This window comes from Solenopsis invicta, chromosome 5 (assembly GCF_016802725.1).
Source record: "Solenopsis invicta isolate M01_SB chromosome 5, UNIL_Sinv_3.0, whole genome shotgun sequence".
In the NCBI taxonomy this organism is placed as follows: Eukaryota; Metazoa; Arthropoda; class Insecta; order Hymenoptera; family Formicidae; genus Solenopsis; species Solenopsis invicta.
This window is the reverse complement of record NC_052668.1, coordinates 13,128,197-13,139,923: the sequence shown is the minus strand read 5'-3', so window position 1 is coordinate 13,139,923 and position 11,727 is coordinate 13,128,197. Positions and strand designations below refer to the sequence as shown.

The following is an 11,727-nucleotide window of genomic DNA, read 5'->3' as shown; positions in this document are numbered from 1 at the left end:
CTCCCGCGCAACCGATCCCTCCCCCCTTCCCCGATCTCTTCCACTTCCCAACAACGATCCTCCGAGACCGCTCTCCCCCTGGCTCCCGCCGTCCTAACCGAGGTGGCCCTCTCGGTAACGTGACACACAGGCGGCTATCTCGACTATTAATATATAAAATGGGGTTCCTCGACACTCGCCGCCCGGTAATTGTGCCGCGCGACCAGCACAGCGCGGTGCTCTCTCGCCGATTTAGATTTCCACACCGGCTTAAACCCTTTCTCGCGATCTCTCTCCGTCCCCTCCTCTCTCTATCTTACCGATTTCCTGGTTGTCTAGTCTCCCAGAAACGGTGGAATCCGCTTGAAGCTACGGTTTCATGAAGAAATCTAGCAGTAATGTACTATTCACACTTTTTATAAAACGAGAGAAGAGAGTTAAGTTCAAGGAAAAGCATATCAAAGCATTATTTGAATAATTCACTACTTGAATAAATTAATGATATTTTAGGAGAGAATTTGAAAATTCAATTTTATGAAATATCTTCTTTAGAATAAAGCAAGCCGCCTCTCTTCTCTTTTTCCTTGGTATCATTTACCTATGCGAGAGAAAGATTTTATAGATTCCTAGATGCTTTCTGCCCGAAAACCTTTATCAAAGGTAATGTTACGAAATAGCGCGAGAGGGTTCAATCATGGTCGAACGAGATCGGAAGGAACACCTTGTCGTTCCATTTGAATAAGAGCACTTGGTATCGGGGTAAGATAGTCGTCAAAGTATCACATCCGCATGCTCAAATCAGGGCTATAGCGGATGCTGTTGAGGCAGGTCCGCGGAGCACAGGATATTATCACACTAAATCTCGCATTTGTACATTTAAGCACGCCATTGAAGCGGAAAGGCGAAGGACAGAACGTAAAACAATTATATATGTGCAATATATAGAATTAATGTTTACAAGTAGCATTGATAAATTGAATACGCACCTTTAGATTAATTTATATAACTCAACTTACGGAGAAATTTTCTCTCGACACTGAAAGAAAAAATATCTTAAAACAAGAAAGTTATTTAAAAATATCTTAATATAAAACAAATTATTTACTCGGTGAGTTTTAATAGCTTATTTACTTAAGTCAGGTTCAAAATTTCTTAAATGAAATATTTATATATGAATAAAATAAAAAAATAATTCTTATTAAAATTTTTTTTCTTGCAATTCTAGAAATTATCTCAGATTATTTTTATATTCAAGATAATTGGATTTTTTAAACTAAGGAAACAATTTAATTAAATTTAATATTATTAGCTTATTTGTTAAACCATTATTTAAATGTAAAAAATGTAAAAATATAAACTTGTATATTCAAGATAATGTCTGTTTATAAATACTTAAAAGTAAATATTTTTGCTTACAAGTATTTTTACTTAAACAAACAAATGCTTGTATTAAAATGTATAATTTAAAAAAAAAGTGTTTTCTTTATTGAAACAATTTTTTCTCTCGGTGTAACTCGGGCCCTCGGCAATTCTTTAAAAGATTACAGAATTTATAGTTTTAAATGATAAGTAAACTTTAAGGCATTAAAAAAATTTTTTTTTAATTAGATTGACATATGTTTTCTTTATCTTTCATAATCATTCATAACATATCTCGTTTCTAATCAAATTTTATGCTATTGGAAAATGAGAAACTATTATAACATATGTAACAATAACTTATAAAGAGATACATATTGTCAATCTTTTTATATACATATAGAATATTTTCTGTAACTCGATTATTTAAATTATCTCTATTATATTTAATGACATAAAATACCAAAGGAAAAAGTTGTTTGTTTCAAAGGGACAAATATTATGATAAGCAGCAATTTTTCATGCTTTTTATTTTGCGATTTTTAAATCATCAATATTTTTTAATGGGATGGCATATCTTCATTAATGTAGTAATATATAATTCATAAAAAACAGATTTAACCGTATAGGATATATGTCGACTTTAAGGATGTTCAAAACCTATTTTTAATATAGGAATTTGACAGAAATTTTATTAATTGTTTTCACATATGTTTAAAGATTTATAAAAAATCCAGAGTCGACTCACTGAAATACTTAAAAGTTATCAGTTTTTAATTTACAATGAATTTATCAGTGATTTTATAGAAAAAACTAGTGCTCGTATCGATTCAAGTGGCTAAAATAGATTTAAAAAAATTATAGAAATTATATTATAAAAGATACATAGCAAAATTTAATGTAAAGCAAATTTCAAGCAGATATATTTAAAAAAATTAATGTTATCAAAAGTGTATGAAATTTTATTCATATATATCTTTCAATAGTAGATATATTAAATTTAATGTACTTGCGTAACTTAAAAATACATTAAATTTCCTGACATTTTTTTAATAGTGTAGTTTACAAAATTTTTTAAAGTATAGTTTAGATATAAAAGAAATATTTGACTAAATACTGAATAATTTAAAGAGAGTATATTGTAGCAAAACAATCATTTTTGCTGCCATAAAACCATTAGTCCCGGTCTACAATAGGTGTAGTAATAAGCCTTAAATCGTAAGAAATTGGCTAACCATAGTCAATTATTCTTCTCACATTCAACTATGATTGGTCAATTTCTTACAGCTTACTACACCTATTGTAGACCGGACCTCATAAATCAAATTTTTTTCTTCTTTACTACTGGTTTCAGGGTCAAAATTTGGGCATTCATGATCAAAATTTAATTTATAATTTTTTTTGTCATTAATTAGGAAAAATAATAAGTCTTCAGTTTTCAAATTTTAATAACTTTTAATTCGTATTGTACAGCCAAAACATCCTTAAGATGATTTTAAATATAAAAAAAAAATCACTTATAAATGTTAAAAATTACATTTAAATTTAGACATAAACTATACAAAAAAAACTCAAGCAAAAAGGACATTATATTTTTACATTTAACTTTCAAAAGTTTAAAAATTTTAATGAATAATGAGAAAATTTGAATTGATTAAATGCTCTCGAGTCAAGGAAAACAGTCGGTCGCGATTAATTGATTCACTCGCCACTTCCTGCTCCAGTTTTTTCGAGTGTTTTGACGTTGGAGCAGGGCGCAAGTGGCGCATGGCTGCGAGATGCAGACTGGTCGCTACGGCAACAAAGTGACATGGCGGCGTTCAACGCACACATGATTCTGACGCTGCGATGTATGCAGGTTACATAAATAATCGGACTATTTGTTCGCGATGTCGGACTGCTCTCGCGGGAGTGCATTGCTGTGTGACGTTAAACCGAGGCACGTGAGGTCCTTGAATTTCGGGCAATCGATCCTCGAGCTCGATGCCGTCGAGCAGTGCCGCGTGCCAAATCGCGTCCTCGTGTTCGACGAGAAAGTCGCTCACATACCGTACACCGAGAAGGAGGATTACGTACGTAAATGGCTCGAGGCTCACGAAAACGACAAACGTGATTCGTCCCCGGTTCTAGGGCCATCGGCGACTACGGCTTCCCAGGAATCGCCAATACTCGGTAGCGGTAGGAAACGATCTAGACGGAAGGTCTGTATAAATAGAAACGCCACAGCGAAGAGGCTAAACAATGTAGCTAACCAGGGAAGTGCAGGACACTCTGCAAGCTGTACGACGCGATCTAAGTCGCAGCGTAAATGTAAAAAGAGGATACAGCACACACCATCTAGTACAGAAAAGGTGGCGGTCAACGAGGTGTCTCCTATCCTTGGTACTCGTATTTTTAAGAGAAAGAGAAGAAAACTGCAGTACAAATCAGAAGCTAGTGTTTCTCCAGAACATTTAAAGTTATACGATCATAAAATCACAAAGACAGATGTACAGTCGATAAGGCAACCCGCTGGTAATCTCAATAATCTGAGAAAGACACCTGTGGATCAAGATAAGTTGGAGAGAAATTTGGATAAAGGGTTTGTCTCCTTGGCTGAAACAAGAGCAAGTCCAGAGAAATACCAGAGATGTATAGAGACATCTTCGACGCTGTCAGAGAAATTGAGCTTTGCTGACAGCTCAAGTAATAAAACTGATAAAAATGATTCGCAGATAGAAGCTGGCACCAGCAATGATAGCACAGATGAAGAATGCAATAAACTTACAAATATATCTGGCAGTAGCGACAATCTAAGTTATTTCATAGAGGATGATGACACACAGGAAACTGCAAAAAGATCCAAGTTTTCAGCAGTGGATAGACATTCAATTCCTTCGGGACAACCATTTACACCTTTGCAATTTAGTAATGAAACTTATTGCTCAGAAGCAGAATTGATGCAAGATCAAAGTACACGTCTGTCCGAAAGAATCTCCGAGATGCCATCTTTAAATAAAACCACCCAGAAGACGTGTAAGTCGACCCAAACTGCCATTATTAGCACAATAACGACTCCGTCGAAGAAATCTCCGGACAAGAATACGTATGCACGTCTCTTGGACTCTGGAAAGAAACGCCACAAACCCAAAAAGTAGGTAGTCAATGACGTATAATTCTGTAAATGACATTTCTGACGTTGCATTTATTGTTTCAGAGGCAGCATGGCTGCGAGACTGCAGTCCTTGGTCAACGCGCAAGTGTCCGGCATTCGTATATGGCGTCATCAAATGAGTAAGGAACATGACGCTACGTCAGTGCGATACATCAGTGTACTTGTATGCGATTCTATCAAGCAATTCGGCAATCAATTTCTGGAAGGCGTCCTAATCGAAGATCGCTACAATCTCCTGCAAAACGACATAGAGATCGAACAGGCGGAGTCGCATAATGCTGAAGCTCAACCAAAGACAGTCTTGTACAAAAATATAACAATTATGCTAGTCTGTGATATAGTCGGAACATTGAAAATGATATCAAAAGTTGTGATAAATGTTTATCCACCCTGGAATATCTTGGATAAGGATGATTTGATCCTGGAAGCGACGTATATAAGTATAAGTGATCGCGAAGTACCTGATATTAGCAATGTGAGGAAGTCATGTGAGCGCAAGAAACGAATTCTCAAAGAGTTTAATTGCCCTTGTATAGAAGAACAGAGGGAATTGCTGTTTTGTTCGAGAAAGCCTAGCAGTGATAAACCTGACGTGATGCAACAGATATTTAATTTCTGATTTAATTTAATTTATGGCCGTTTTGTGTATCTAAGGTAATATGTGTTGCATTTCCTTATATTTACAAAATTGCACATTATTCGTAGATTTACATTTTCTAACAAAAGAATTTTCTGTACACGTTTTTTAAATCAAGTGCCATTGACTATAACTTTAATTAGCTATACATAAGTGTGATCATTTTGTTGTAGAGCGTTACAGTGACAGAAGTGTATTGTGCAATTTTTTTAATCAAATGTACAAGTCACACGTCGATATTTTTTTATAACGTATTAAATTCATAAAATATTTTTTACAATGTATTAAATTAGAAAAAAAATTGTTTAATATATTTGCAATATTTCTTATATTTAATAAATTAAATATATTTTTATATCAACAACGATTTTTTAGTTTGAGACATTTATGTTAACTGTGAAAAAAGTAGTATATTTGTTAAAAAAAAAATGGAATTATGTATTTATAAAATAAATTGTAAAGTATAAAGATCTTTTTAAAAGGTCTATAAATTAAATTATAATTATAAAATGGATTTAATAAAGTAAATTTTAAAACTGAAAAATTTACAATTTTTTAGTTGTAAATTAATTTACAATAGATAAAGTCGATCACTGCCATTTCCCACAGTCTTACATTGCTATTGTGGACAGTAGGTGGCTCTGTATTCTGTTGTACAATCCGTCAGCGCACGTCAGCGTACTGCTGTTGTGCAGCGCAGTGCTGCACAGTGCAGCGATTAACTATTTGTCTGTCAATCGTTTTCATTCTTATTGTTCTTGATTTCTTATTACATTCTACAGTAATCGTTATTGCAAATAGGACGTGAAATTAACGATATCTGCCGCATAAAGGTATGTAAAAAGTTATTTCTTGAAACTGTTTCATGCTACCGTGTCAAGCTATTCGACGTTATGATATCGAGTAGCTAGTTAATTTAATGAAGTTCGAGATTAGTCCACTGGTCTCGCAAATTGACACACTTGCTTTATCAAAGTAGCTGAAATCTATGAACAATGGGCGCGATTGCTTTATTTCTTATCGCGTGTACCTAACCTCGAAGAAACTTTTTAGTATTGTTGCGATATCAATTTTCTTTCACAGTCTTTCTAGAACGATGTCGATTACTCAGGATCGTCCCGAGTTATACGAGGAAGTTAAGCTTTATAAAAATGCCCGGGAGAGAGAGAAGCACGACAACCAGGCTGATCTGTATGCCGTGGTAAATACGTTGCAGCATTTGGAGAAGGCTTACATCAGAGATTGTGTTACGCCAAAGGAATACACGGCAGCGTGCAGCAAACTTTTAGTACAATATAGAGCAGCGTTTAAACAAGTGAGTGTTCACCAAAAAGCAAAAAGAATTAAATGTGTCTTTGTATATGATGACATTCAGAAATATACTTATTGAATATATTTAACTATCATATGATTTGATAGTTTTACTCTGTAAATTTCTTTGAAAAACTGACGACACTGTAATTATTTCTAACATTTATAATTTTTAAAAATAAACAATTGTACATATACTTTTTAAAAATGTTAAATGTACGAGTTATTGAAGAATATTTTATAAAAGTAATGAAAATTAACTAAGAAGTAATTTACTGTATATGCAGAAGGTACAGAAAAGCAATGTGTATCGAGTGTTAATGAAAAATATAAATTCTAACCATTTTCCTGTCCTGTTATAGGTACAGAGTGATCAATTTCCAACAATCGACTCCTTTACCAGAGCATTCCGCCTAGATTGTCCAGCTGCCCTTGAGAGAATCAAGGAGGACAGACCAATTACAATAAAAGATGACAAGGGCAACACATCTAAATGCATCGCCGACATTGTTTCGCTGTTTATCACACTTATGGATAAATTACGATTGGAAATCAAAGCCATGGATCAACTGCACCCAGATCTGAGAGATCTCATGGATACTATGAATCGCCTCAGCATCCTACCTAGTGACTTTGATGGTAAAGAGAAGGTTTCAGAGTGGTTACAGACCCTTGATAATATGTCCGCCTCGGACGAACTCTCGGACACTCAAGTCAGACAGTTGATATTTGATTTAGAGACATCCTATAACGCTTTTAATAAAATACTTCATAATTCGTAATTCTTTTTATCTTCTGCCGAATTGGGATTGATCTAATATTATCTATAATACAAGCCTTGATATATATATCAATTATATGTTGTGTTCAAACAGAATTATTATTATTAATGTATAAAATAAAATTATTATTTGTACATATTGTTACTAATTAATTTTACCGCAAAATATCGATCAAAGAAAAGCTTTAAAGTTTTCTTCTGTTATAGATAGTATTGATTCATTCAATTGCGACATATGTAATACTTGCAATCACACTTTCTTTTCAATAAGCAACAATGTGTCACGAAACTCTGCATTGTTCCTTGAATCACGTATAAAACTCGCAGTATTTAAGATCCTTGTATACAACTTCTGTTGCTAAATGAAATTAGATATATGTATACATACGAATATATACATACAGATACATAGCTATGTAGAACAGACTATTTTCTATGCGATTCTTTGTAAACACCGAAACAAGTAAATTGCTGAATGACACTTGTATATTATCGCGTTGTGTATTATACTTTATCGATTAAGCTAATAAAAATGCGTAAGATTTTAATAGGCGGAGGTGTCCAATATTTACAAGTGTAATGTATACTAAAGGCGACTGTCTCCATTAAACTCGCTCTATTTAATCGGGGAATGTTAATTGTCTTTCGTGTCAAGAGATTCGCGAAACTTTCCAATGGACGCGCGACAATAGGCGCGCTTTATCACCGCGCGCCAAGGCGCGCTCGCCTCTCTCTCCGAGCGGCGCGTTTAACGCGCAACAATGACGCCGCGTTTCAAAGCCGATATTTCGCCGGTTCTGTTTGCGGGCGGGATGGTAACGCGCGGGTTAATTCGCGCCGCGTCCCTTTGATGTGCCGAGAGCAGACTTTTCCCGACTCGAGTATTTACGCGGGCACACCCGGTATGCAAATGAAGAGGGTGGTCCTTCGGCGCTCACTGCCACGTCAGGGTACAATAACGGCTGAACTATTGACTAAACTAAACTAAACTAAATTAAACTGAGCTAAACTAACAGCCAGGTTGTATCTGCCAGCCGTGCCAGTTCGCCGCATTCGATGTCCGTGTGCATGGTGCACCTCCCCCACCGCCGCCGTCGTCGCCCCACGTACTTGCGCGCTTGCAAGAGGGAAATTTACATGCAATAGGAATGCCATTATTCGCAAGTCAAGAGCTGGAGAGTTTCGACATTCGAAGAAACGTGTCTTAAAATTAGTTTCGCCGTTACATATTCGTCCAAGAGGAAGCAGTACACTGAGAGGTAAAAGAGCAAGTTTCGCGTATTTTGTTAAAATTATTTTTCGATAAGGCACACAAACGCTATCTAACATGCAAATAAATGAACAGAGAAAGGAGAAATATATCCAATTATTTTCTAATTAAAATTTTCAATTAAATCTTATTTTAAAAATTATTTAAGGACGTTTAGTACTTATTTTTTTTTAACTTTAAGGACTTAACAAAAATTTTAGAGATATTGTTCTTACAGAGGTTCGAAGATTTATGAGAAAATCTGGAGTCGATTCACTAAAACAATCAAAAGTTATAATTTTATACAGAGAAAAAGATTTCTTCAGTTTTAGTGTTCTTATTTATTTGACTAAAAATTGCTAAAAGTTGTTTTATTGAAACGACATGCTTATACGAAAACATTATTTGTTTAAATAAAAATGTTGTTGTTTAAAAAAAGCCTCTATTATTTGACGGAAGTAACACTATTATTAGACTTATTAATATTTATCAATACTTATTGATTCAAACATTAGTTTGTTTGGACCATTCCAAATAAATTTATTTGGATATAATAAAATTTTTTAAATTCAAAGAAATCATTTTCTTTGTGTAGTTAGGATTTTAGTTTGTAATAAATCCGTGATTTTTTATGGAAAACGTTTTTGCGTTGATTCAAGTGGCTCAAGTAGATGAGAAAAAAATGAGAAGAATTAGTTTAAATTTTGAAAAAGTATAGTTTAGATATAAAAGAAGTATTTAGTTAAATCATTTTGATTAAATATTGAACGATTTAAAATATATTAAAGATATACTGCAGCAAAATAGAGTCGTTGCAAAAACTGTTATAATAAATCAAACTTTTATATATAAAACTGTTATATATAAATCAAACTTTTCGTTTTTTTTGCAGCTGATTTCAGCAGGCTTATTTTGTAATTCTTTAGTTAGAGAAAAGTTATATTTAAATTGATAAAATAGTTACTTTAATTCGGGTTTTTTAAGTCAAAGTAAAAATATCTTAAAAAAAAATCAAAATTTATTTAATTTTAAGAAATGACGTTATAAACCTTTTTTAAAGTAAATAAATTATTTGTTCAAGTTATTTGTTTTAATTTAAACAAATAATTTGTTAATTTAAAGAAAGTACTGACAGAAATGTAAGAAATAATTTAGTTGTTCTGGTTTTAAAAATATATTTTTTTATTTAAAAAAAAGATGTGCGTTGCACAAACTATTTTTTAAATATTAATAAAAAAACAACCAAAAATGTATTCAAATCAAAGAAACTTTTCTTTAACCGTGTAACAATACACAAATTTCGTTAATTCAAACATTTTTTTTTTACTTGAAGAAATTTTCTCTGGATGTTACAAGATATAGCAAATGTGTGTGTAGTAAAAAGTTATGTAACGATGTTACAACGATAACGAAACTATTGATTAGAAAAAACAGAAATAAACCTAAGAAGCCTTCGGTTTTTAAATTTCGTTTACTTAGCTCATATCGTATAGAAAAAAAACATCCTTAAAATTATTTACGAGAACAAAGCTCGGAGTTATCCTTCATTCATATTTTATCTTCCCTAAACTGATAACTCAATCGAGGTTCCTTCAGATCTTCGTTCAGACGAACGTAGCTCTAAATATGTCACTTTACATCCGTTCTAAATCCTTTTTCGGCGTAGGTTCGATTGCGTCTTATCAATGCCAGAAACTATATAAAGATCTCGGGTCATCTTCCGAGAAGATGATCCGACGTCTCGACGACGATGAAATTTTCATCCAACTTTCAAATAAAAATGATCCTCTCAAGGCAATCCTGAAGTTATTTCAGCAAGCTTGAACATTACCGAGCCACTCTTACGAGAGAATATAGCTTTCGTACACATCTCCCGACAACGAAATAGGTATACACGCACATACGCCAAAATACACGCATGTGCGCACATTCGCGCGCCGGCTTATCCGTCAATCTGTTCGTTTACCTGACGGTGTTATTTCAATATAAATCACTCCGGTCCCGCTAGAGCGAATATGCTTGCCTTTGACAGGGTGATTTTACCCTCTTTCACTTTTGCCTTCGTATAAAAATTCAGATTTCGCGGAGCAATTCGGCAGCCGCGGAAAATCAAAAGACTTTGATGTATGTACGAGTCTCCTTTGGCGCATTGCAACGCGCGTCTATGTGTGCATTCGCGTGCACAGCCGCGAGAATGGATTTATCACCGTTCGTTGACCGTTGTTGCGGCTGCGCCGAAAAAAAGTCGCGCGCGATTATCGCGCGAGTGTATGACGAAGCCTTTCGTATCGCCGCGAGTTTTTCCGGCGCAAGAAATCGCAATCGTTTGCATTTATATTAAAACCGCTGTGGCGGCAGTTAAATAACTTATACAGAATTATTATACGAGTTCCGTTCGTTATCGCGAAGAAATGTGATCGCACTTACATCTCGTATCCCATTAGATTGGATACAAGAAAGTACAAGTAGACCGAGTCACGCGATGCTAATTCCAAGTAAAACAAAAGTCGTGTAAAAGAAACCAAGTGTGGCTAACGTGTAGTAACGGCGATGGCAGAAAACTTTCTCATATAAATCTTGTACACGATTTCTCTGGATTTTTCTCAATATTTTTATACGAATCGAAAATTATCGAACAATTTTCAAAAGTATAGTACGAACGATGATCTTGACAAAAGGACATGCCGAAGAAAAAACTTTCGATCTGTACAATGCAGTATGACTCAGATCGTAATGCTGTTTCAGTTGCATGATTTAAATAATAGTACGAACAATATTTGTTTAGACGCAATATTTGGTAAGATGATTCCTGACGTCGCGTCATACGAAAACGTGCTTCAATACACGTTCTCTTTCCTTAAATTTTAAAAACCATTTATTTTTATTTGTGTGATTTTCTAATATCAAAAATGCTCGCGTAATTTTAAAATCCGATAAAACTGAATGCAGGATATGATTTTATCCTGTTTGCGCTTCTAAATCTCGGTGTCTCCGAAAAAATTCTATCTTCAATCGCGTTCCTTGTGTGTGACATCTTTACTAAGGAAAGGTCGTCTCCATATTTTTAGAAAATTCACAAGTAAAAAGTGAGTTTTTGCAGATCCTTTTTGCTCTTTTTCTTTTCCTTTTCCTCTTCCTCATTCTCTCTGCTAGGATACCTCGTGTATGCATTAATATATGGCACCGGCTGAACGTAGATACGCGCATGCAGCGTACTCGCGTGTCTCTCTCGGCTTCGTGTCGCTTGAAAGGCATAT

General features: G+C 34.3%; 1 protein-coding gene across 1 annotated transcript; it reads left to right on the top strand.

Moving 5' to 3' along the window:
* Positions 1-3,134: 3,134 nt before the first annotated feature.
* On the top strand, positions 3,135-7,769 carry LOC105200043. The gene is made up of 4 exons (XM_039449245.1): positions 3,135-4,471; positions 4,535-5,110; positions 6,213-6,444; positions 6,803-7,769. Exons 1-4 carry the CDS (start codon positions 3,228-3,230, stop codon positions 7,220-7,222), a joined length of 2,472 nt encoding a protein of 823 aa, XP_039305179.1. The 5' UTR covers positions 3,135-3,227; the 3' UTR covers positions 7,223-7,769.
* Positions 7,770-11,727: the final 3,958 nt, after the last annotated feature.